Here is a 25,959-nt window from a genome sequence, read left to right as displayed (position 1 = left end):
AGTTTCCCTCACTACAGTCCACCGCAGCCGTGATGAGTGAGCCACGCCGTTTACCGACCTTTACCTCCTGAAATGGTATTTATTTTCTGAGTAACTACCTGGTCTAACACAAGGGCCCCAACTGAGTGGAAGGACACTTGCTTACCAAAGGGTATATTTTTCTCACCTCAGCTTATCTAAAGCCATCTGTGCGGCATTAAGTCATCACTGTCTACTTGGGTTCCTCAAGTGGATTTGCTTGGTGGTCATCCATATTTCATCCATCTGTAGCCATTCAGACTCTGGGCTAAAAGTAGTAATTGATCTGGTCGGGACTGCTCTTGATCAGGACGGTCACCAGACTTTGGCGCACTGTCAAATGAAAATTTTGGTACACTTGTGAAATTTGAATGAGCAAAATCATTTTTTCTTCTGTGACCTTCTGGTTGTAATCTTTTTAAGCACGCATGTGCAATGGTTTAATCTTGCAGCCTACTTGTCATGAATTGAGTGTGTGCATGCAGCCCGTGTTGACATAGAAACGGTATCCATGTTTTTACAGCTTTGTAAAGCTACATGTTAAACTTGGTACCATGAAGTCATTCATGTCGTCACACACTGTATGTTCCGAACGATACGACAGTGGAAAACTGGGCAGAAAGGTCATTTGCCTGTCTAGGTTTACATTTACAGTGCACCCATAACAACTGTGAAATGAGTTGGCCAATGCTTATTTGCAGAAACATGAAAGGAGTGAATCATTGAGGCATTGTACTATAGTAGAAGATCCCAGGCTCTCTCTGGTCTTTATTTCTAGCAGTCATTGTGGCCAGACTGCTACAGTACTCTCTGAGTGCTCTGTGTTGTATCCACTATCCATAACTCTTGGTTTATTTCAGTGGCATGGCCATAGTTATCACAATTTTCTGCTTTTATGTTTTTTAAGGTTGTCTTTGAAATGAGGTAGAAGCTTTTTTTCAGGGTTGTGTCCATATACAGGAAGGGCACAATTTGCATCTGCTTGTCTCTGAGGAGTGTGTATCTCTAGTTGTGTCAACAGCATTTCCCATTTTCATTAGGGAGACACAGCTTCTTATTTGACCAATTAACATAAATACTCCATATTGTTAAGACTTTCAGGTTTTGGTTCTTGAATATTTTAATCCATTGTATGGTTTAGTTCATATTTTTGTTTGATAATGGCAAGTAGGGTAGGGTGCAAGTATGGTGACCAGTGTTGCGTAATAAATGTACGTCTGTTTTCATACGACTTCTGGTAAGGCATCATTCTTCAAAGGGTGGGAATGTACACTGTTATGTCTGACACTCCAAATTATGTCCCAGTTTAGTTTGTTCTTTGATCTGTGCTAGATTAGTGAGATTAGTCAAGCTTCTGTTTTGCATGCAACAATAACAGCAGAAGTGCAGGTGTAGGATCTTAATTTGACCCATATTGTCACATTTGAACGTTTAGCCCGTAATGTTGCTTGATCAGTGGTTAGGCTTAGGTATTTTATTAGTAGCCCCATTTGCTGTCGCCAAGGCACCAGCTACTTTCCCTGGGCTGGCCAAAAGTAAGCTACATGAAAAGTGCAATGCTGTTAATGTAACGGTGTGTTAGTGTTGGTTTTCAGTGAATTTATGTAAATCACAAAGCTCATCCGCATGTGCAGGAAATCTCTTGGCAACAAAAGATGGATGAAATTAAGATCCTACATCTGTACATACTGTGCAAAACCAAATAGACCAGAAAGTCATTGTAGACTTAAGCAGCCATACTTCTAAAATCTAGGCAGATTTGTTTCTTGAGGGTGGGAGGGTGGCAAGTTTATTTGATCAGAAACATGAGTTCAGCATGTTTATATTCATCAAGAGTCAAATGTTTCACTGACATGCAACCATTAGGTGGCCTCTTTAGGGGTGTGAAATGTCAGTTGTCATTCAGCACTATTTTCAGTATCCCTGTTAGCAATTCGGGTTTAACTGTGTTGCACTGTACGGTAGCACCTTGATGTTGCCATAAATCATACTGTATGATGGATCGCATGAATAGGGCTGGCACAATAAATGTATAACCGTGTAACCGACGGTTATGGATAATGACCACAATGCAGCAGCAGCACACGTAGAAATAAAATGAATAGAACAGGCTTGGAACTTCTAACCCTGGCAGTTTGACTGGTAAACTCATGGGTACACTCGCAATGGCTGCCTGGTATTGTAATGCAATCATTTCCACGGCAATGTAGAATGTTCATTCAAATCATCCAATAGACGCGGCAAAGGGATCGATGGAACACAGACCTTTCCATTGACCAGGTGGCCGCACATTCAGCAAATCTGATCTACCAAAGTGGATATCCGTCAAATCTGTCACGGTAGATGTATTGTAACAGGTCACCAATGTGGTTACTTAAGTCTGATGAGGATATATTTGGCTGTTTTCGCTGCATAACTTTTAGAAGTTGTCCCTTTTCAGGTTTAGAAGAAGTGACTTCTAAATGCTAACTCCCATTCGTATAAGCTGGCAGCATAGCTAGCATACAGAAATCGGTGGTGGTAGTCTGTCTTTAATGCAGTTGATTGGTGACGATGACATGAACATGTGTTGACATCCATACAAGCATTATACTCCAATTTTCTGCCTCAACAGTGTGACATACACATATAAACAATAGCCTAAATGTGGCCTAATTTTGTTGGTGGGGGGGGGCAATAAAGAGATTGGATATTTCCCCAATGGCCTTTGCCGCCACACGTTTCCATGGCAATTCCATTGTTTTGGTCGAGTTCGATTGACCTCTTCACCGCATCTATGCGCTGTATTTTTTTGTAATGTCAGTTGAATCAACAGATCACAGCAAATATTTGAGCATATATTTCACTTCCTGCTTTGCTCCTATAGGTACACTTGCAATGGCTGCCAGTCCACCCGTTATGCCACCATTGACTTGAATGGAGACACCCATTCTCTTTATATTGCAGCACATGCAGTCAGGAATGGAGGAGAGGAGAACATGTGCAGGTTTTTTTTTTGCTACAGTGATTACTTGCCAATAACCGTCATCCTAAATTCAATGAACGTCATAGCCCTGCCCATGAATCCCACTTACGGTGTCTCTACCACTACCTATAAATAACTGTCTCTTTTGGGGCTAGGGACATGCCCAGTGGCAGATCTGAAAACATTGTTTATGGAGATTGTACCTTTAGACAGGGGGGGGGGATCATTCATCTCCTTAAGTGCCATAAGCCTCTGTCATTAAAACAGAACCTGGCTGGACTTGCTGCTTGTTGGGACTTTTCACTTTCTGTTTCAGTCCTTTTTGCCTCCTTTTTCCCTCTTCCTGACTCAGCAGTTTTGTGACCAGTGGCTTCCACCTGGGAGGAGTATCATACCGTTTGTATTTCTGTATTTTGAAAGTTAAATATCTTGAAAACTTGATTGCTAACATGCAAAACTGAAAAAATGAAAAAATGAACACCCGCCAATGTCCACATGTGGGTAGATTCAGATCTAATTTACTTGAAAGGAAAGTCTACTGAACTGAGACTTTGTCCTTTTGTTTCTTGGCTTTTAAAAATGTTTGTTTTTTCACAAGCTAGGTTGTTTTTCAATGTTTGAGTTTCAACTTTTAGGGAAGAGACGACAGCGCGGCTACTAGTCCGACTCAATCTCACAGGCACAAATATGACTTGAGTTGCCTTACCATGGTAACCCTTAACAGGGCAGGTGAACATTTGTGTCTCATCTGTGAAATTTTGGTATTTTTTTTAATAAACAATATATACCACATTACTTCTTACTAGTAATACATTTTTTGTGTTTTGTTGGTGTAATTTTAGCTTTAAAAAAAGTATATTTTGGCTGGTAAAAATACTGAGTGGCTGGTAGCATTTTATATATATATATATATATATATATATATATATATATATATATATATATATATGCCACATTAACAGGTGAACCAAAAAGTACATTTTAGGTTCTGACTATATCAACAATGGACTAAAATATATTTATTTATTTGTATAGTTTTTGCGTGGAATTTTCCTTTAAAATACCACTTGTCAACTGAAAAATGATGCCCACAACTTACCCATGATGTTCCACCATTTTAAGTCAATAAGTCACCGTTTTAGTCAAAGTATGATATATTTGGGCTTGAAGTGGGACATTTGTGGAAATGTCCTTTATGAGATGACGTACAAATACTTTCAAAACTACTTTTCGATTTCAGAGCTGGTGTTTTATTTGAATGTTGACACCCACAAAGCATGGCGTTGTTTATTAATTAGAAACAGCTGCAAAGTTCTTCCTCTTCGCGACTTAGCTGTGCCAGACAGTCTGGTGTCCACTTGGCTAATTTAAAATAGTGGAAGCAAACTTATGTTGGATAATTAGTACATTTTCATAGATTTTTAGCTAGTCTGTGTATTTTTTTTTTTTAGAATATATACATTTTTATAAATGGTATAAATATGACTTTTATTGTATTGTATTTTATTGTATTGTATTTTGCAACCCCGCTTCCTCTGTTGCCCCAAGGTGACCACTAAAGTTTTGCTCTGCTACACGTTCCACTGCTTTGATTGGTGCAGCTAAAATTGTCTGCTATAATGAAAGGCACCTGTGAAAGAAAATTCAAGGAGCCATTGTTTATCTATTTTTTTTTGTGCCTTTTGTTACATTTGTATTGGTGTTTTGTGTCCGATGCGCTCAGGGTGTTGTTACTGTAATTTGCGGCGTGCATCACGAGCCTATCATTGTAGCCTATCATTTTACTTCCCCTGTGAGAACCATGAGCACGAGCTGACTTGGCTTTGCTGTACCGTAGTCGAAGCCCGCTAGCTGCCTACCTACCAAAGGTTGCATGCACCGTGTCTATTACAATGTAGAAAAATGCACGTCTCTCAACCTTTCGATAGTTATCCATATTTCCGGAGCTTCATCCTTTATGTGTGTTTTTGGAAAATGCCAAAACTTTGGCGATAACAAAAGATGGCAAGGTCAAAGATACTGGTTTCTATCTGTGGTGAAGTTTTCCCTAAGTGCTTATGACAAATCCAGCTCCAAAACCTAGCCAGCTAGCTAATCTTTCGAATACAGTGTAGTGAAAGAAAAAAAAACAGCAACAGAAAACATTAGCTACTGTAGCTAGATAAGGTTAGCATGCTAGCTAGATACACTTTCAGCTGTCAGTGCTCTATTTGTGGATATTTATTCACTCCATGTGGAAATCACCTCACCATTCCATTCCACCCCCAATCTGTGAATATGTATAAGTAGCCTGAGTCATTCTTTGTAGGTGGCACCTAAACGAGCATTTTCACTCTAGATAATATTAGAGGGCTAGCGTTATGTATGGGCATTAGGGTTATCTTTTGCAATACTAGGCCATGCCATGATATTTGCAGCAAATAATCCAGGTTTTTCATTCACCCTGATGTGTATGGGGAGTATAAAATGAGATGAGGCTTCACTTCCCTGAAGATCAGATCCTAAATGCAGCTCTACCCAACTCTTCTTTTTCTAAGATGTCCCATGCTAAATATAGTCTCGGGTTTTATATAATGACAGATTGCAATGTCCACACTTTTGCCTTTTGGGGGAGAGTGACTATGCAACTGGCATCAGTTTCCCCAAGCTATAGTAACTGCACATTGGTGTCCCAAATTCACTATCCATTCATCTGAATTGCCATCTGTTGTTCTTCGTGTATCACTTTTCTGTCTCTTCTTTTTTTAAATACACTGAACCAAAAATATTTTACTGAGTTACAGTTCATATAAGGAAATCAGTCAATTGAAATAAATTCCTTAGGCCCTGATCTATAGGAATACAGATATGCATCTATTTGTCACAGATACGTAAAAAAAAAAAAAGAATTGGGGGCGGGGATCAGAAAACCAGTCTTGTAAATGGTGTGACCACCGTTTGCCTCATGCAGCATGACACATCTCTTTTGCATCTAGTTGATCAGGCTGTTGATTGTGGCCTGTGGAATGTTGTCTCACTTCTCTTCAATGGCTGTGTGAAGTTTCTGGATATTGGCGAGAACTGGAACATGCTGTTGTACACGTCGTTCCAGAGCATCCCAAACATGCTCAATGGGTGACATGTTGGTACATTGGGACATTTTCAGTTTCCAGGAATTGTGTCCAGATCCTTGCAACATGGGGCCGTGAATTATCATGCTGAAACATGAGGCGATGGCGGCGGATGAATGGCACGACAATGAGCCTCAGGATCTCTTCATGGTATCTCTGTGCATTCAAATTACCATCAGCAAAATCCCAAATTGTGTTCGTTGTCTGTAGCTTATGCCTGCCCAAACCATACAGCCACAATGGGGCACTCTGTTTACAACGTTGACATCAGCAAACCGCTCACTCGCACGACGCCATACACACTGTTTGCCATCTGTACGGCACAGTTGGAATCGAGATTCGGCAGTGAAGAGTACACTTCTTCAGTGTGCAAGTGGCCATCAAAGTTGAGCATTTGCCCATTGAAGTCTGTTACGACGCCGAACACGCAGATGAGCTTCCCTGAGACCGTTTCTAACAATTTGTGCAGAAATTCTTCAGCCTTGTATTGTCCCCAGCACAAGGTGCACCTGTGTAATGATCATGCTGTTTAATCAGCTTCTTGATATGCCACACCTGTCAGGTGAATGGATTGTCTTGGCAAAGGAGAAATGCTCACCTAACAGGGATGTAAACAAATTTGCGCACAACATTTTTGAAAAATAATCATTTTTTTTCTGGGATGTTTTATTTCAGCTCATGAAACATGGGACCAACACTTTACATGTTGCGTTTATATATATTTCTCAGTATATCTCAATATATCATCACAACAGACTTGGTGAGCTGGTGTCCTTTTGAAAGGTGCTTATCTCTGTGGAAGGACTTGCCTTCATAATGTCTGTGGTATCCGGTGCCAGGGTGGCAGACATCAGCCCCAAGCCTTCAGTTTTCGCATGCTCTCTTGTGGTCTTAATCACATGCAAATCCCCGCCTAGTATCATCTTTTTAAACTCAGACACTAAAGGATACTGGCTGCTGATGACAGATGGCACCCAATCCTGAAGACACAGATGTATGTTGAACCATCTTACAAAATGTTTGTTTCCATTCGCTACGGTAGACGCAGAAGGAAAAACAGATAAAATAAGAGTCTTTGGCTTTCTTGAACCATGCCATTATTGTTACCATGGGTCACAAATTAAGATTATCCTCGTCTTTTTGCTGGCCTCAAAGAGATAGAGAAATGCGTCATGGGACATGATGCAGCAATTTGTGGTCAGTCTTCTAAAAATGGCCAATGCTCGGCCGCTGGTGGCAGTTGCCACATTTTCCCCAGGGTACAAGCAGGTGGAGCCAAACATATCCCCATGTTACCCTAGATTATAGCTTCCCTCTAAACGATTTATACACGGTCATGTAGTTGTTATCTATTAACGTCAATTAGGACTATGTAAATGCAGTGTATCTTCGTTTTGATAACCTATGTCTTCCCTGTTGATTCTGTTGATGGTAAGGAAAATGCTTGTGCGACTCAAGCTCTTTCCCCTTCACTTGTGTTGCAGCTGTTTGTACGTCGACTGAGCACTGCCCTAATTTGCACTGTAACCGTTGATTTGTTCATCCTGTCGTCGGTCTTTGATGTCTGTGAGAGAGAGAGCGAGAGAGAGAGCTGGTCTGTTGGACGTGGTGCTGGCCTCCGATGCTGGGCAGTGCTCCAATCAGGCCTCCCCCTCTTACTGTTACTGTGCCCAGCCCCAGGCTTCAGATGGAAGGGAGCATTCCCCACATATTCACTTTTAAAGCCACGTAAACACACACACACACACACACACACACAGGTTGATAGATCGATCAAAGGGTCCTCTTCTCTGTGCGCCACAATACCACTATGCCCCTCAAATAATTCTGGGGCTGACTGTTTGAACAGCTCTGATGCATCAAGCTAGGCAAATGAATAAGGAAGGATATGACTTCTCCTTTACAATTTCAACCAGAGAGGAAGGGAGGAAGCGAAGCCTATTCAAGTTGTGAGTGTTTTGAAGGCATCAGTGTATCCGTATCTTGAGTTTTAAACGTGAGAATCATTGGATACAGTAGGTACAGTGTATAGCCGTGTTTAACGCTCTGTCCCAAGTGGCGCCCTATATAACGCACTACTTTTGACTGGAGACGTATGGGCCCTGACCAGAGTCATTTGGGCCCTGGTCAAACGTAGTGCACTACATGGGGAATAGTGTCTTATTTGGGACGCGGCCTGGGTGTCTTAACTGTAGCAGGGTGGCATTCCAGAGGGAGAGTGGGGTCCTGCAGGGTCCCCCCAGCAGAGGTTGTCAGGCGGGCCAGGCAGACACTTTGTACGCTGGCCAGGGCGGCCTGTTCTGTTTATTTGGAGATGAAATGGAGTGTGAGGAAAAACACTGGCGGGAACGACGGGCCTGGAGATCACAGCCAGATGTTTGTGAAATGATCCCAGCACCCTTTTTTCATAATTTCATAAAACTACTGGAGGATATCACATTCATCCGTTTGGCCCAGTGTTTATCAGTTGTGTAGTCTTTCATAGGACACAATTGAATGAGAATCTGAAGAGTTGGTTGTGAGACTGATTTGGGCTGTTCAGTATCTGTTTTTTTTTTGTTGGTCCAATGCTGCCCTCTGCTGTTAAAGTCAGCTTTCCAAAAATTTTAACATGATAAATAAAGCTTCCACAGAAAATCTGTTTTATATTTGTTTTCCTTTTGGCCTTACTAAATATATGCTTTTCTGTGCAATGCATGCTTTGTTATTTTGGAAACATTCGGAGTGTCTGATCTCGGGTACCAATCTCCCCTGTCTGAAGACTTGTACTTCATTAGGGTTGGTCTTGTTCTTGCTTAATGCAATGTTTCTGTTGTACCACATGATGGCAGCATGCGCAAATCTTTCACAGCCTGGAAGTCCTGTTTGTTTTGTGGAAGCGGAGGGTCATTTTCAGTACAGAGAGGAGCTTGACAAAAATGTATATTTTCTTTACACCATGTGGGAGCTGTAACAGATACCCTTTAGTCTTTCACCTGTATGTTGCATATGGAAACACAACTCTTTCATAGTACGCGGATGTGAGACTGTTTGTATTTGGCATTTCACCTCCGACGCATTGATATTGCATTTGACTAGGTAGAGATTTAAAAAAAAAAATGTCACCCTTATTTAACTAGGCAAATCAGTTAAGATCAAATTCTTATTTACAATGGCGGCCTACCCCGGCCAAACCCGGACGACGATGGGCCAATTGTGCGCCGCCCTATGGGACTCCCAATCACGTCCGGTTGTGATACAGCCTGGAATCGAACCAGGGTCTGTAGTAACACCTCTAGCATTGAGATGCAGTGCCTTCGACCGCTACGCCACTCGGGAGATCTAGGATCAGCTTCCCCTCCCATCATCCTAACCTTAACCATATAGTGGGGAAGATGCTAAACTGACCCAAGATCAGCGTCTAGGGGCAACTTCACCCTACTCCCACGCTATGCAGCTAGCTATTTATCCATGAGCCTCTGGTGTTTGTAGCTTATGATGACCTCTGGTGAGGTGAGGCCTGTGTTGCCTTGAGAGAGGGAGTAGAGAATAGGGTGAGTGGGTGTGAGTGTGCTCTCCTACCCCTGCTGGCTGAAGTTTGGGCACTGTGACGCTTCCTCCCTAAGTGCTCCTCCCATCTCCTCTCTGTGCCAGGATAAACTCCTGGCCTGATGAATACACTCCCTACTCATCTGCACCCGGGATGTTTCCCTAAGCCTTCTTTTCTCCTACTCGTGAAAAAAAGCAGCGCCACTTCTCACATATATTGGCCCGCATTTTACTGCTCCACAGCAAATTCAACTATGTCCGGTTTCAATAAGCTTGCATATGTGTCCATGTTCATTTTCAATTTGGCCTTAGACTTGTTGTATTCACAGGAGACAATCAAATGCATTCCTGTTCGGGTACTTCGATGCGACATGTTCCGTGGATTCCTCTCCTCAGACAACGTAGTAGAAAAGTGTGTGTTGCCGTGCTGTATCAAATGACTCCCTCACATTATAATGTATTCATTGCTTTTGATGCTGCCATTCATCAGGCTTTTTTCAGTACGGACGGTCAAGTGGGATGGTTTGACTGAGATCAGAGCAGGGTACCATATTTACCTCTGGCCTACTATCTTGGGCGCAGCAGGGGATCTTTAAAGAGCAGGCTGCCCGAACCGCTGTCTCTCTGTGGGGGTGGGAGATGACCCACACATTCCCCTAACCGCCTGCTGCTTCCTGTGACTTGGCTCAGGGAGTGGGTGTCCCAGACAGTCCTAGTGCCGTTGTACTAATCGGTTTCCCCCGTCCACTCTGTTTCATTCTACATGAGCTAGTCCTTTCCTTCATTCCAATCAGACCAGTCAGCGTCAGAGTGTCTCAGGACAGTGTTTCATTATCCTGGGAAGACTTAGGCTGCATCACACATGGTCCCCTATTCCCTTTATAGTGCACTAATTTTTACTTTTTGATCAGGGCCCATAGGGCTCCGGTCAAAAGAAGTGCCCTATATAAGGAACAGGGTGGCATTTGGGATGCATACTAAGTGTGTCTGGTGCTTAGTATTCTCTAATGAAAACCATAGACTGGCTGAGAGCTTTCGAACTTCAAACAGACAATCCACTGGGTTAGAAGGGGAGTTGTGTCTGTCTTCTGACCTGGCCTGCCAGGATGTCACACAGCCATGTTGAATATTATTCATCCACTTGGTCAGGGCTGTCTGCCAAATGACTTTTGTAATACTCCAACCTTTACGTGGAAAATCGAACGAGCAGAAGAGCATCACTTAAATGTTACTCACAAGTTGTTGTTTATGAGAAAAATAGATGCTCTGTGTCTCGATGATTGTTTCACAAAGTCTTAGAGGAAGACCGCTTTTTAAAAAGAGAGAGCGGTTTGCTAATGTTCAACACTCACCGTTGAATTGTTGTCATGAAATTGCTTTGTTCTCTGTCCAGGCATGCTTACCCTGTGTGTGTGTGTGTGTGTGTGTGTGTGTGTGTGTGTGTGTGTGTGTGTGTGTGTGTGTGTGTGTGTGTGTGTGTGTGTGTGTGTGTGTGTGTGTGTGTGTGTGTGTTTCTTCTTCAATCTACACACAATACCCATAACGACTAAGCAAAAACTGTTTTTTTCTTTTGACATTTTATTTAAGAAAATAAAAAACTGAAATATGACATTTACATAAGTATTCAGACCTTTTGTTATGAGACTCGAAATTGAACTCAGGTGCATCCTGTTTCCACTGATCATCCTTGAGATGTTTCTACCACTTGATTGGAGTCCACCTGTGGTAAATTAAATTGATTGGACATGATTTGAAAAGCACACACCTGTCTATATAAGGTCCCACAGTTAACAGTGCATGTCAGAGCAAAAGCCAAGCCATGGGTTCAAAGGAATTGTCTGTAGTGCTCCGAGAGAGGATTGTGTTGAGGCACAGATCTGGGGAAGGGTACCAAATAATTTCTGCAGCATTTGAAGGTCCCCAAGAACACAGTGGCCTCCATCATTCTTAATTGAAAGAGGTTTGGAACCACCAAGACTCTTCCTAGAGCTGGCTTCACAGCCAAACTGAGCAATCAAGGGAGAAGGGCATTGGTCAGTGAGGTCACTCTGACAGAGCTCCAGAATTCCTCTGTAGAGATAGGATAACCTTCCAGAAGGACAACAATCTCTGCAGCACGCCACCAATCAGGACTATTGAAGAGTGGCCAGACGGAAGACACTCCTCAGTAAAAGGCACACGACAGCCCACTTTGAGTTTGGCACCTAAAGGACTTTCAGACCATGAGAAACAACATTCTCTGGTCTGACTCTTTGGCCTGAATGCCAAGCATCACGTCTGGAGGAAACTTGGCACCATCCCTACGGTGAAGCATGGTGATGGCAGCATCATGCTGTGGGGATGTTTGTCAGTGGCAGGGACTGGGAGACTAGTCAGGATCGAGGGAAATATGAACAAAGCAAAGTACAGTGAGACTCTTGAAGAAAACATGCTCCAGAACGTTTAGAAACTCAGACTGGGGGCGAAGGTTCACCTTCCAACATGACAACGACCCTAAGCACACAGGCAAGACAATGCAGGAGTGGCTTCGGGACAAGTCTCTGAATGTCCGGAGAAGTCTCTGAATGCCAGGCAATTTATAAACTTGATCTCCACTATAAAAAAATATCTAGACATTATCTCACATTTCTTTGAGACTAACATTTAGTTTTCAACAGCAGAGATTTGTATACACCTTGCTGTCTGTCTGTGTTGTGTTGTTGCCTAGCTCCTCTGAACAACATTGTCCTGACGAGAGAGCACATGTTCTATGCCAGGTGAAATCGCGCCTCATTAGCTCATTGTTATGGATTTATCCAAATAAATATCACTAGAAAATAGCTTATGCAAAGGCAGCTACTTTGTTGTTATTCTGGCTGCACTGTTTGACGTGACTAAATTAGTCGTAGTTGGCTAACTAGCAAGCAAGGATGAACGACTGGGTAGCGTCTCTGGCAACCGAATCGATAAAACGAACGATCAGCCGGCTTGGGTAGCAACCCTAGATTTGTGTCGGGACTATATCTTGTGGAAGGACAAAATAGTATGAATAAATTCATCAAAACAACGTTTTGTTAATGAAAATGTCAATCATTATTATTATTAGTAGTAGTATTTGAATATGTTAGTAACCCTTTGTATAAAAATGATAATGCCCTATATGGCCCGTCCTCCCAAACACCGGCTTCGAGGGCATTATCACTCAAAATAATGCCCTCTCTAGAATGCCCTTCAAGCCAATCAGAAAGGAGTATTCAACAATGCCATGGTATAAGTGAAGTTATTGCATGTGCATGGTTAGATGTTTTTTTGTTTTGTTTGCCTGTCCCTCAGAGGATGCAGGATGGTACTTCCCCAGTGTAAAGAGGGACCCTGGCCGTTACCTGCAGCCCTGCTCCGAGTCTGTCAAGACCTGGCTGAGGAGCATGAAGAGTGCTGGGAAGGTCCTCCTGCTGATCACCAGCTCCCACAGTGACTATTGCAGGCTCATCTGTGACCACATCCTGGGGTGAGTTAGTAGAGGGAATCGGTCTGGAGACCAGACCAGAGACCACACACTGCACTGACCGCATCCAGCCAGGTCCCAGGTTCCAGGGCCCAGCCAAGACCCAGCCTGCCTGTCTTTACCATCGTGTACCAACACTGCTTTTGACCAAATACCAATTGACACACTAGTCCCTATATAATGCACTAATTTTTGACCAGGGCTTATAGGGCTTTGGTCAAAAGTAGTGTACTATTTAGGGAATAGGGTGCCATTTGGGATACACAGCATAAACCACACCTCACTGGGGCCAGGCACTAACCAATCTGGTTGAGCCCCAATATGGGAGAGAATACCAGTCGGGGCTAAAGTCCAGACTTTTTTAATGGTTTTATGATGAGCCCCGACTGGTTTCAGCCCTACTGGCTCTTCTCCCGCAACCCACATTGCGTACAGCTCCCATATGCCTCTATCCCTCATTCCTTCAGTCACCCCCGGTTTTATATGGCTGTCTTGGGTTACAATCACCATCACACACCACTCACACCCTGGTCAGCTAGCCTGCTGACCAGCACACCCTCTCACCACTGTGCCCTGTCAGCTCTCATTCCCACCCAGCCCAGCAGAGATACAACAGCACATTAAACTAGTAAGTCTTCCCTATAACTTTGCCTGACCATATGCAATGGTGATGTTTGTCCTAGCCTGCTCTCCATAGACTCATTATTACTAGCTGTGGGCTGACCTAGACCAGAGGACTGGACTGTGTCAGTGGTGCCTCTCTCTCTCTCTCTGCAGTGTACACTATGTGGTCTAGGGTTATTGTTCTAGCCTAAACCCTCTTACACACTCGGTCAGGAGGCAAGAGGACGACTCGCGGAAAGCAGACTGGTGCTGTGGCTGAATAGAATGCCTTAGTGAAGTGTCTCTGCCCATTATCTAAACAGCTAACAGACACACTCACACGTCACCAGTATTACTTCACAGTGGAGAACTTGATCATGAGTATTAATCCATCCAAGGCCATAGCCTAGCTAAAGTAAGATTTGATGCCCATCTGGTAAGAAACCAACCACACAGATGATCTATTCTTCTGCTCCACTCTGCTATTATAGCTGACCGTTATGGAGAGTTAGACTCAGGGGAGAGAGGGGCAGTGGGGGCTGAAATCAACCGTTTGTTCTGAATGTCTACTAGGTCTCCGGGGACCTCTATGGCCCAGACTTTCCCCCACAGCCATTTCCTGTCAAACAGCCTGGCCTGGCTCGGCCCGGTCTCTGTTGTTCCCCCCCCTTCCCCTGTCTCTCCTCCACTGTTTCACTGGCCGCCCCTTTTCCTCCTCGCCACCTTTAACCCTCCGACATATGTCACCTCCCAAGGAGCCGCCATGTCAGAGGTGGGAGCCCGACTGTGTGTGTGCAATATAGTGTGTTCAGAGAATCAGTTTACAAGGACTGAGGACTGTGTGTGCAATATAGTGTGTTCAGAGAATCAGTTTACAAGGCCTGAGGACGCCTGATTTATGTTGCGATAACTGAGGCGAGGAAATCGCGCAGGCTGCGTCTTGTGGTAGCTCTGGGATAAGCTTTGCTTTGTTCTGCTGTACAGGCTGGCCTGCATGCTAATCCTCCTGTGTGTTGTGTTGTTGTCCACAGTAGCTGTTGTGGTAGGACAATGTCTGGCTTCACAGTCAACAGACTCAGATGTGTGACTTTTTCTCCTGCAGCCCCAGGCTGGAGTCTATGAGTTATATGCTTTTCGACACCTCTATAATGCATAGGCACTCCCCAGTGAAGAATGCCCTCTCACCTGATCTGACTTCTGTTTTCCGTCAGGAAGAACAACTCGTTTCTCCTGCCCTCTTAAAAGCCCACGCTTCTCTCTGTAGAGCAGTCTGGCAACTGTAGCCCTGCGGGCTGTGGGCCAGGGACGGAGAGCAGTCAGAAGTGTCACAACAAGACCAGGGCTGCCAGTCAGGCCCATACCAACCAGGACCCATGGTCTGCTCCAGGAGTATCTAGGTGACTCCTTGGCATGGCCAGCCGTGGGAAGATGAAACCATAAGTCTACAACAGATATTTTTTATACTTCCCTGCTATGCTTTTTGCTGGCTAGAATAGGATGTAGCGATAATGTTATGCTATGTCAGGAATATGTTTGACTAGCTCCTAAGGATGAAACCCTGGTCTGTATGTCTGCTAGCTAGTGCTTGGAGCTGGACACTGATGCTGACCTAGTGTTAATAATCCCTATGAGTGTATGTGTTTGTCTTTTTTTGGTCTGTTGTGAGTTTATTTCTCTCTGGGGAAATGTTGATATTGTTCCCTAACATTTCCCTCCGTTCCCTTTCCATAAATGCACTGTTTATGGTTGACTGGTTTTCATCAGCTCCCTAATGTTTAGTTCAAGCAATGTTTTTTTTTTTAAATGATCTTGTGCTAAACAGGAACGGCGTCCAAACTTTGACCTTTCACTAAGCCTGTATTTGTTTGTAATAATCAGATGGATCGTTTCTCATTGGCTATTGCAGGAAGGACTGGGAGGAGCTGTTTGACATCATAATCACCAACGCCTTGAAGCCTGGGTTCTTCTCCCTGGTGCCCCAACAGAGGCCCTTCAGGACTCTGGGTGAGTTCCTGCCGGCCTGCCGGCCTGCCTATCTGTATGTCTGCATTTTCACACAAGACACCCGATGTACAGTACACTTCACAGCAACACTAAGCACTGTGGAACAGCCCTTTGCCTTCATCAAAAAGAGCTTTGCAGGGCTGTAGATTTTACACCCCAGTGGGATCTCATGATGGTGATTACTGAAACTTATCGTGGGGGGCAGGTCTCAGGTTGGACTCATTGGCAGTCAGGATTGTTAGTCTCCATTGAGTGATGTTAACACACCAGGTTCCCATTATCCAACAGTCAGGAGATAAAGCTTTGTTCAGAGATAAAATACTAGTTCTTCCAACTAGCATGGAGGTGAGTCTTCAGATGTTTAAGGATTTTTAAAAATATTTATTTTTATTTAACTAGGCAAGTCAGTTAAGAACAAATTCTTATTTATAATGACAGCCTAACTCGGCCAGACCCTCCCCTAACCCGGACGACGCTGGGCCAGTTGTGCGCCGCCCTATGGGACTCCCGATCACGGCCGGTTGTGATACAGCCCGGGATCAAACCAGGGTCTGTAGTGGCGCCTCTAGCTCTGAGATGAAGTGCCTTAGACCGCTGCGCCACTCGGGATAATTAGGAGTACGAAACTAGGGTATTTGGTGCAGTTTCCTGTTGCAGAATCACTTTTCTGGTTCTAATAAAATCTGAATACTTGTGGAGTTGGAGTCCAATCTGTGCATCTAATAATCTCTCAAAACCCAAGTGAAACCAGTAGGATAAACTAGCATCAAGACAGGTGGTGAACATCAATCTACAGATGTAGGATCTTCATTTGAGCCAATCTGCTACAGCAGGAGAATAATCCTGCAGCGACAGAAAAAGTGATTTTTTTTGTGATTTTTATCATTTATGGACGTTTTTGTAGGGGAAAACCAAGTCTGAAATTTCAATATGGGAATTACAAACTTCAAGAAGCCTTTTTAAACCTCCAAATACACTACAAGTTTAAATGTACTGCATTGCAGAAAAGTGATCCTGCAACAGGGTGATCAAATTAAGATCCAACATCTTTTTTTGTTCATATTAGCTGTCAGTATTTTCTAATATGATCTGTGATCCACACATGGTCCCAGTTTTCCTGCTCAGGCAGCTTATATTTAATCCCGATCGGTTCCTGAAGGTGTGCACCGGCTCTGGAATGCTCCCCCATCTGGACCGCGTTCCCGCCAGGAATAACACTGGAGCGAAGCATTATGTGTTGAAACACAATGACCCAGCCGCTCAAATATTCACTCCTCCTCCAGCCCTCGCCACGTTGGCAGATATAGCCTCAGTCAGTGGCTGGTTCTGTTCCATACTGGAGAGATATCTGATTTGATTTTCTTATTTCATCCATACAGAGATATTGGCCTCTGGGATATAACATCAATGTTGTGCACTACTTATGTGCCTCTATTGTAATGTTCTAAGTGTTGCTATAGTGATGCTGTTAAGTTGATCGGATAAAGCTGAGTCGACAAGGTCCGTCTTAGCTCAGGAGGTCAAAGGCTAGTTTACTATCAGAAGGTTGAAATCTTGTCCACAAATACCGTGGGGACCGAAATGATTGACACCCTTGATAAAGATGAGAAAAAAGGACCGTAAAATAAATAATTAAAATACTGAGCTGTATTGTATGCTCCAAAGAAATTAGGAAACTATATTATTTTATACTAATACAATTGACCAGAGAAAGATATTTTGTTTAACAGGTAACATTTTTCTTCTCTCAAAAAGGTAGGGGTCAAAATGATTGACACCCCTGTTTTCAATATCTTTTGATACAGTACTTTACCTTGTGAAGATAACGGCACTAAGACTTTTTCTAAAATGTTTTATGAGATGGAGAACACATTGGTAGGGAACTTAGATCATTCCTCCATACATAATCTTTCCAGATCCTTGATATCCTTTGTCTGCGCTTGTAGACTGCCCTCTTCAATTCAAACCACAGGTTTTCAATGGGTTCGGAGACTGAGATGCCCATTGCAAAATTTAGATTTTTGTGGCCAATTAACCATTTCTTTGTGGATTTTGATGTGTGCTAGAAGTTATTGTCTTGCTGGAAGATCCATTTGCGGAGTCTCAGTCCCGTTATCCTCGCAAGGTGAGGTATTGAAAACGGGTGGAAAATATATATATATATATATATATATATATATATATATACTTTTGAGAAAAACTTGTATTTATTGTTAAACAAAATCTCTTTCTCTAGGCAATTGTATTAGTATAATTCCCCAAAAAACTTTACCATACAATATAGCTCAGTATTTGAATGATTTATTTGATAGTTTTTTGCTGATCTTTATCAATCATTTCGGACCCCACAGTATGTATACATAGTCCAGTTTAATTTGTTGACATTTGGACACCTGCTCTTTCCATGACATAGTAGACTGACCAGGTGAAAGCTATGATCCCTTATTGATGTCACTTGTTAAATCTGTGTAGATGAAGGGGAGGAGACAGGTTAAAGAAGGATTTTTAAAGCCTTGAGAGAATTGAGACATGGATTGAGAATGTGTGCCATTCAGAGGGTGAATGGGCAAAACAACAAGAACTACAACGCTGCTGAGTTTTTAACACTCAACAGTTTCCGGTTTGTATTAACAATGGTCCACTGCCCAAAGGACATCCAGCCAACTTGACACAGCTGTGGGAAGCATTGGAGTCAACAAAGCCAGCATCCCTGTGGAACACTTTCGACACCTTGTAGAGTCCATGGTCCATGCCCTGACGAATTGAGGCTGTTCTGAGGGCAAAAGGGGGTGCAACTCAATATTAGGAAGGCGTTCCTAATGTTTTGTACACTCAGTGTATGTATGCAGTTTTATGTCCAGAAATATTCAAGAGGTTATAGGTTATTTTAATGCTCACTAATTCTGGACCTACCTAAAAAAAAAAAGTAATCTCAATTTAGATATTTTTTTCCAACATCAGCCTCATTTGATGGATTGGCTCAAATACTGTATGTGTGTCATTAAATGGGTTCCTACACAGGACAGGAGTTATACATTATATAATTCATAAGAGCTCAGTTCCTGCCAGGTACTGTATTAGACTGAGAGGTTTTATAAACCAATCCTTTACTTTGGCTGCTAGCATCAGACTCCTCCCAGCCTCTTATTAAGCGTGGGTTGCGTCCCACACGGCACCCTATTCTCTATATATTGCACTACTTTTGAACAGAACCCTATGGACCCTGGTCAAAAGTAGTGCACTGTATAGGCAGTAGGGTGCCATTTGAGACGTGACCATGGCCTTCAGCAGCCATTTGTCCAGAGGATGCCAGATCTCTCTAAATATTTGCCTGGTTACAGTGAAAACGCCACAGGATTTCACATCCTAAAGGGTGACTGGTATTCTTTGTGTGCGCGCGCACGCCTGTGTGTTTCTGTGCTCAGTTTTTCTGGGGTTCCAGAGACCACATACTCCTCATTCCACTTTCTCTTAAGGTCCCTGCATCCTCACAGCTGTTATACTGTCTGTCTGTCTGTCTGTCTGTCTGTCTGTCTGTCTGTCTGTCTGTCTGTCTGTCTGTCTGTCTGTCTCTGTGTCTGTCTGTCTGTCTGTCTGTCTGTCTGTCTGTCTGTCTGTCTGTCTGAATTGCACAAACTAAAGTCTGTGCTTTGTCTCTTCTCTTCTGCCACAATATTTATAGCATATTTAACCTTAGCGTGAACCTGGTGCAGCCCACTCTGTCAAGGACTGTCTTTTTCTAAAAAAGAAGGTAGAGGTTCTCTTGCTGCTGGTCTTAAGCGCCCATCAGTCTCATAAAGACTGTTTTCTTCTCCTGTCCAGAAGTGCAGTCACCCACTTCAAAGTGCAGGGTTCCTAAAAGCTGGGCAGCAAAGGGTATACTTTTGCAATAAGGTCCGAGGAGGTGTGGTATATGGTCAGTATACCACAGCTAAGGGCTGTTCTTACACAAGACGCAATGCGGAGTGCCTGGACACAGCCCTTAGCTGTGGTATATTGGTCATATGTCACAAACCCCCGAGGTGCCTTATTAGTATTATAAACAGGTTACCCACATAATCATAGCAGTAAAAATACATGTTTTGTCATACCCGTGGTATACGGTCTGATATACCATGGCTGTCAGCCAATCAGCATTCAGGGCTTGACCCACCCAGTTTATAAGGTACTAAACTCAGCAAAAAAAGAAACGTCCTCTCACTGTCAACTGCGTTTATTTTCGACGATAAACACAAATCCGACCATCACCCCTGGTGACACAAAACCGTGACTCGTCAGTGAAAAGTGCTTTTTTGCCAGTCCTGTCTGATCCACTGATGGTGGGTTTGTGCCCATAGGCGACGTTATTTCCGGTGATGTCTGGTGAGGACCTGCCTTACAACAGGCCTATAAGCCCACAGTCCAGCCTCTCTCAGCCTATTGCGGACAGTCTGAGCACTGATGGAGGGATTGTGTGTTCCTTGTGTAACTCGGGCAGTTGTTGTTGCCATCCTGTACCTGTCCCGCAGGTGTGATGTGCAGATGTTGTTACACGTGGTCTGCCACTGTGAGGACGATCAGCTGTCTGTCCTGTCTCCCTGTAGCGCTGTCTTAGGCGTCTCACAGTACAGACATACCAATTTATTGCCCTGGCCACATCTGCAGTCCTCATGCCTCCTTGCAGCATGCCTAAAGCACGTTCACCCAGATGAGCAGGGACCCTGGGCATCTTTCTTTTGCTGTTTTTCAGAGTCAGTAGAAAGGCCTCTTTAGTGTCTTAAGTTTTCATAACTGTGACCTTAATTGCCTACCGTCTGTAAGCTGTGTCTTAACGACCGTTCCACAGGTGCATGTTCATTAATTGTTTACGGTTCATTGAAAAAGCACGGGAAACCGTGTTTAAACCCTTTACAATGAAGATATGTGGAGTTATTTGGATTTTTATGAATTATCTTTGAAAGTAGGGTCCTGAAAAATGGGCCATTTCTTTTTTTGCTGAGTTTATTTACTCAATGGAGATTCCAGCAGGCCTAAATCCTAGCTGTTTAACTGAGTTCTCTTTTCAGCTAAACATTAGATTTGTTTTCGAGGAACTTTCTGTGATCTCCCCGCCTTGCAGTTTCTAGAGTGTGTGTAATGCTCTAGAAGTTGTGTGGTGGTTTACATTCCAGCCTCTCTCTATCTTGTTTTGGCTGTCTTCCAATGCCCCCTTGCTCAAACTGAAGCAGACTGGGGTTATTGCTAAGCAGCAGCCAAACAGCCAAAACCAAAACCCCTCCAATCAACTAGGAATGACTAAGTGAAGAGTATTTGGCTGTTGTCGAGCGTCAAGACATAAACCATGTACCTGAAGCCTGGAAAGACCCTAGAGTGTTATTTATGTAAATACTTCTATGAGGTCATTGACACACTTTCTTGTACTGATTGATGTGTGACCTCTGTGACTTCTATGAAGTGTTCCTCTTCACTGAGAAGCCGACACATTGCCTGGTGGCTGAGGGTGTTTCCTAAATGGCACACTATTCCCTATATAGTGCACTACTTTGAACAGAGCCCTTATCAAAAGTGGTGCCCTACATAGGGAATTGGGTGCCATTTTGGGACGCACATTGAGACGCGGCTACACCGGGCCAGGCTGAGCCACTGCACCCACAGAGGTATGAGAGGAGGAAGCAGGCTAGCCTTCTTGGGCGTGTCCAAAATTGCACCATGTTCTGTATATAGTGCACTACTTTTGACCAGGGCCACCTTAAATGCTTCATTAGTGTGCTAATACCGTGCCATTTGGGACGCAGGCCCATGACTCTGTTTTGACTCCGAGAACTGTTTTTCCCTTGCTGTGCTGATGTAATGGCCGCTGTACTCTGTGTACCAGCAGCAGCAAAGCTAAGAGCAGAGTTTAGAAGGAAATAGATATCCAGAATTAGACCACATGCTGAGACCTAAATATGAACTGTTTAGGAAACATACTCATGAAAGTAGCTCCAAATAGGCTCATTTCCCCTGTGAAAAAATCGCCCTTTTCAACATTTTTTAAAAATCCCTCACAAGAGTACTGTATATTGAACTATGGAAATATTTGAGGTGTGGTTGTGCGGTGTGGTCGTGTATGTTCGTGTCATTGAGTGGCGTGGTCGAGCCGTGTGGTGACCCTGTGGTAAGGTTGCTCACTTTGTCTTGCAGTGAATGATGTGGAAGAGAGTGAAGGACTGCCGTCCCTGGACAAGCCTGGCTGGTACTCTCAAGGAAACTGGCCCCACCTCCACCAGCTGCTCAAAACAATGACTGGGAAACCTGAGCCCAAGGTTAGATTTGTTGATTCATTGATTGTTTGTTTGATGGGTTAGTTGAATATTTTCTTGTCCTTACAGAGGAAGTTATGCTCAACTGTTGAAGTAACTAGCAAATGTTATACATGTATCCAAATAACCATCACTTCCATACTATCCTGGGATCTGTGTCTCCATGTTTATCCACAGGACAGTGAGCTTCCGTTCCTGGCAAACGCACAGAGATCGGACGTCCTATATAAATCAGCTCAGGGAGATTTACACCGGTGTGACGGAGAGGGAAACATGGCCTCGTACACAGCCTATACGATCTCTGGCAGGCAGCTAGCTCGTCTGACTCTGAGACTCTGTTTGTGCTCTGTCTCAGCTCTTGAGGAAAGGCCCCGGCAACAGCTGTGTCAAGGCCCTTCGAGTGCACCCAGGCATGATCATTATCCACGTCCTCAGCCTCTCCTTCCTCTCCCGCCTCCAAACATCCACCCCTCCAACACGGCCAGGGGCGCTCAATGCCCCCCTCTATTATCGGGCCACGTGGAGAAAGCACTCGCGGAATGCAGTGTCAACCTGCACTTGTGGCAGCTTTAAGGCAGCCACTCTGGGGTGACCTGAGGCGGTCAACATTTTGGGTTCTCTTCACTTTTACCTGATAGGACTTAATGTAGGCCAGTAGGCCGGCTGAATGGGAGGCATTCAGAGCAGATTACAGTCCCATGTAGGTCCCCTGTAGCAGTTTTTACAGGCCTGGCTGCTATGTGTAGGATCACAACTTATACACTGAGCTGCCCATCTCATACAGACTCAGTGAGTCAATGGTTGAAATGGCACTAGTTTTTTTATTAAATTAAAAGAGCAGTATAAGCCTGGTGTGATCATAAGCCATTTGCTATACATTGGCAGTTTCACATATTCACATTGATTGAAATATTACATCATTTTTGTAATCCAAGAAAGACAGCATCAGAATATTGCAGTTCAGTTGTGTCCTTACCATTTCATTAGTTGCATATCAGCAGCGTTGCTAAGTAACATGGATTATAGTCCTTATCTCCCTGGCCCGCTCATGTCAGATATGTGATCTCCCCCTCCCGCTTGTATGTTTGCGTCCCAAATAGCACCCTATTCCCTAAATAGTGCACTACTTCTGACCGGTGCCCTGCTAGTAGTGCACTATGTAGGGAATAGGGTGCCATTTGGGACACGGCCTCTGTCTGTCCCAGTCAGGCCGCACACAGTGGAGCACAATGGGCTCATTAAGCTGGGCTTTCTGGGCTGCTGTGGCTTTTCAGACCTGTTTATCCAGGGGTGGCTTTACCTCTAATCGCTGCTCTGAGTGATGCATTGATAAGTGTAGGGGGGCAGTGAACTGGGCTGGGGGTCTCTTGACTGGGTCTAGGGGAAGGGAGGGAGCCACAGGTTGTAGCTACAGTTGAAGTCGGAAGTTTACACACACCGTAGTCAAATACATTTAAACTTAGTTTTTCACAATTCCTGACATTTAATCCTAGTGAAGATTCCCTGTCTTAGGTCAGTTAGGATCACCACTTTATTTTAAGAATGTGAAATGTCAGAATAATAGGAGAGAGAATGATTCATATCAGCTTTTATTTCTTTCATCACAGTCCCAGTGGGTCAGAAGTTTACATACACTAAATTAGTATTTGGTAGCCTTTAAATTGTTTAACTTGGGTCAAACGTTTCGGGTAGCCTTCCACAAGCTTCCCACAATAAGTTGGGTGAATTTTGGCCCATTCCTCCTGACAGAGCTGGTGTACCCGAGTCAGGTATGTAGGACTCCTTGCTCGCACACGCTTTTTCAGTTCTGCCCACAAATTTTCTTTGGGATTGAGGTCAGGGCTTTGTGATGACTACTCCAATACCTTGACTTTGTTGTCCTTAAGCCATTTTGCCACAACTTTGAAAGTATGCTTGGGGTCATTGTCCATTTGGAAGACCCATTTGCGACTAAGCTTTAACTTCCTGACTGATGTCTTGAGATATTGCTTCAATATATCCAAGTGCACCAGTCCCTCCTGCAGCAAAGCACCCCCACAACATGAAGCTGCCACCCCCGTGCTTCACGGTTGGGATGGTGTTCTTCGGCTTGCAAGCCTCCCCCTTTTTCCTCCAAACATGACGATGGTCATTATGGCCAAACAGTTCTATTTTTGTTTCATCAGAGGACATTTCTCCAAAAAGCATGATCTTTGTCCCAATGTGCAGTTGCAAACCGTAGTCTGGCTTTTTTATGGCAGTTTTAGAGCAATGGCTTCTTCCTTGCTGAGTGGCCTCTCAGGTTATGTCGATATAGAACTCGTTTTACTGTGGATATAGATACTAGATACTTTTGTACCTGTTTCCTCCAGCATCGTCACAAGGTCCTTTGCTGTTGTTCTGGGATTGATTTGCACTTTTCGCACCAAAGTATGTTCATCTCTAGGAGACTGAACGCTTCTCCTTCCTGAGCGGTATGACGGCTGTGTGGTCCCATGGCTGTCAGTTCCAAGGCTGTCGGCTGTGTGGTCCCATATACTCGCGTACAATTGTTTATACAGATGAACGTGGTACCTTCAGGTGTTTGGAAATCGCTCCCAAGGATGAACCAGACTTGTGGAGGTCTACAATTTTTTTCTGAGGTCTTGGCTGATTTCTTTTAATTTTCCCACGATGCCAAGCAAAGAGGCACTGAGTTTGAAGGTAGGCCTTGAAATTACATCCACAGGTACACCTCCAATTAACTCAAACGATGTCAATTAGCCTATCAGAAGCTTCTAAAGCCATGACATAATTTTCTGGAATGTTCCAAGCTGTTTAAAAGGCACAGTCAACTTAGTGTATGTAAACTTCTGACTTATAAGTGAAATAATCTGTCTGTAAACAATTGTTGGAAAAATTACTTACAAAGTAGATGTCCTAACTGACTTGCCAAAACTATAGTTTGTTAATAACAAAAAATTTGTGGAGTGGTTGAAAACAAGTTTTAATGACTCCAACCTAAGTGTATGCAAACCTCCAACTTCAACTGTAGTTACAAATTATGGAGAAAGTCAGAGTTAACCTGAATTCTGTTGCATTATCTGTCTCAGCCTAATGAAACTCTTTATCATGAAAGCCTCTCTATAATGTTTTGCCACTGTGTTGGAATTCCTGGCCCTGTAAATATTTATCATACTGATCCGATGCCTCTGGCTGCAGTTGGGAGCTGAAAAACGATCGGTGCACTCCGCAGCAGTGCTCTCTCTTCATCTCTGTGGCCAGTTTCTGGGAAAGCCTGGAAACCTGATGCCTGAGCCCGCCCCAGCCCCAGAGCTCCACAGGCTGGGCCCCAGGCTGGCCGACTGTCCTGTTTATTTATGCGTGGGACTGCAAAGCCTGGTCATAGACTCTGTAAAGGGCCTGAGAAGAGGGGGGGGGGGTTTCCGGAGCGAGGACTGCGGCCCACATTAATTCATTAGAGACCCTCCACTCCTCCCTCACCCCCCTCCTCTTTATGGATGCCTCATCTATACCCCCCCCCCCCCCCCCCCCCCCCCCCCAAAAAAAAACACACACACCCCACTCTGCATTCCACACAGAGAGCTATGTGAAGGACTCTTTAAGTGTGTGTCTTTAGTACCAAGATTTTCTCATTATCCTTATAGAACACTGACACCAGTGGCCTGGGGTCATAACCTTTCTTCTCTCCTTAAATGGACCCCTTGAGAAGTCAGAGTTGTGTGATGTGCTGAAACTCAAGGAGCTATTTCCTCTAAAGAGCTGTTTCCATTATGGCAGCATTCTTGGTTTTTTTCTTCCTCTAGTTGTTCCCTAATCTGACACTCTTCTTAACCCTTCGTTTCCACTGGGTTTGCAAGGAATTCAACTATTATGCATTTCAATGGTTTCAAAAGTAAGGAAATGGGTTGCCAGTCAGTTTTGGTACGCTGTTCAGCTAAGCCTGTCTTAACGTGTTTTTCTTGAGTACAAAACCAGAAATGATGG

General features: G+C 43.8%; 1 protein-coding gene across 1 annotated transcript in view; it reads left to right on the top strand.

Annotated features, from left to right (window-relative positions):
* LOC139407046 (5'-nucleotidase domain-containing protein 1-like) overlaps positions 1–25,959 on the top strand; it is a 52,005-nt gene that overhangs the window by 20,404 nt on the left and 5,642 nt on the right. Inside the window, exons 7-9 of the mRNA XM_071150350.1 lie at positions 12,934–13,108; positions 15,615–15,712; positions 21,875–21,996. Of these exons, the coding sequence (XP_071006451.1) occupies positions 12,934–13,108; positions 15,615–15,712; positions 21,875–21,996 (395 nt within the window). The remainder of the gene's footprint in view (positions 1–12,933; positions 13,109–15,614; positions 15,713–21,874; positions 21,997–25,959) is intronic.

Source organism: Oncorhynchus clarkii, chromosome 4, assembly GCF_045791955.1.
Source record: "Oncorhynchus clarkii lewisi isolate Uvic-CL-2024 chromosome 4, UVic_Ocla_1.0, whole genome shotgun sequence".
NCBI lineage: Eukaryota > Metazoa > Chordata > Actinopteri > Salmoniformes > Salmonidae > Oncorhynchus > Oncorhynchus clarkii.
This window is presented reverse-complemented; position numbering and strand designations above follow the sequence as displayed.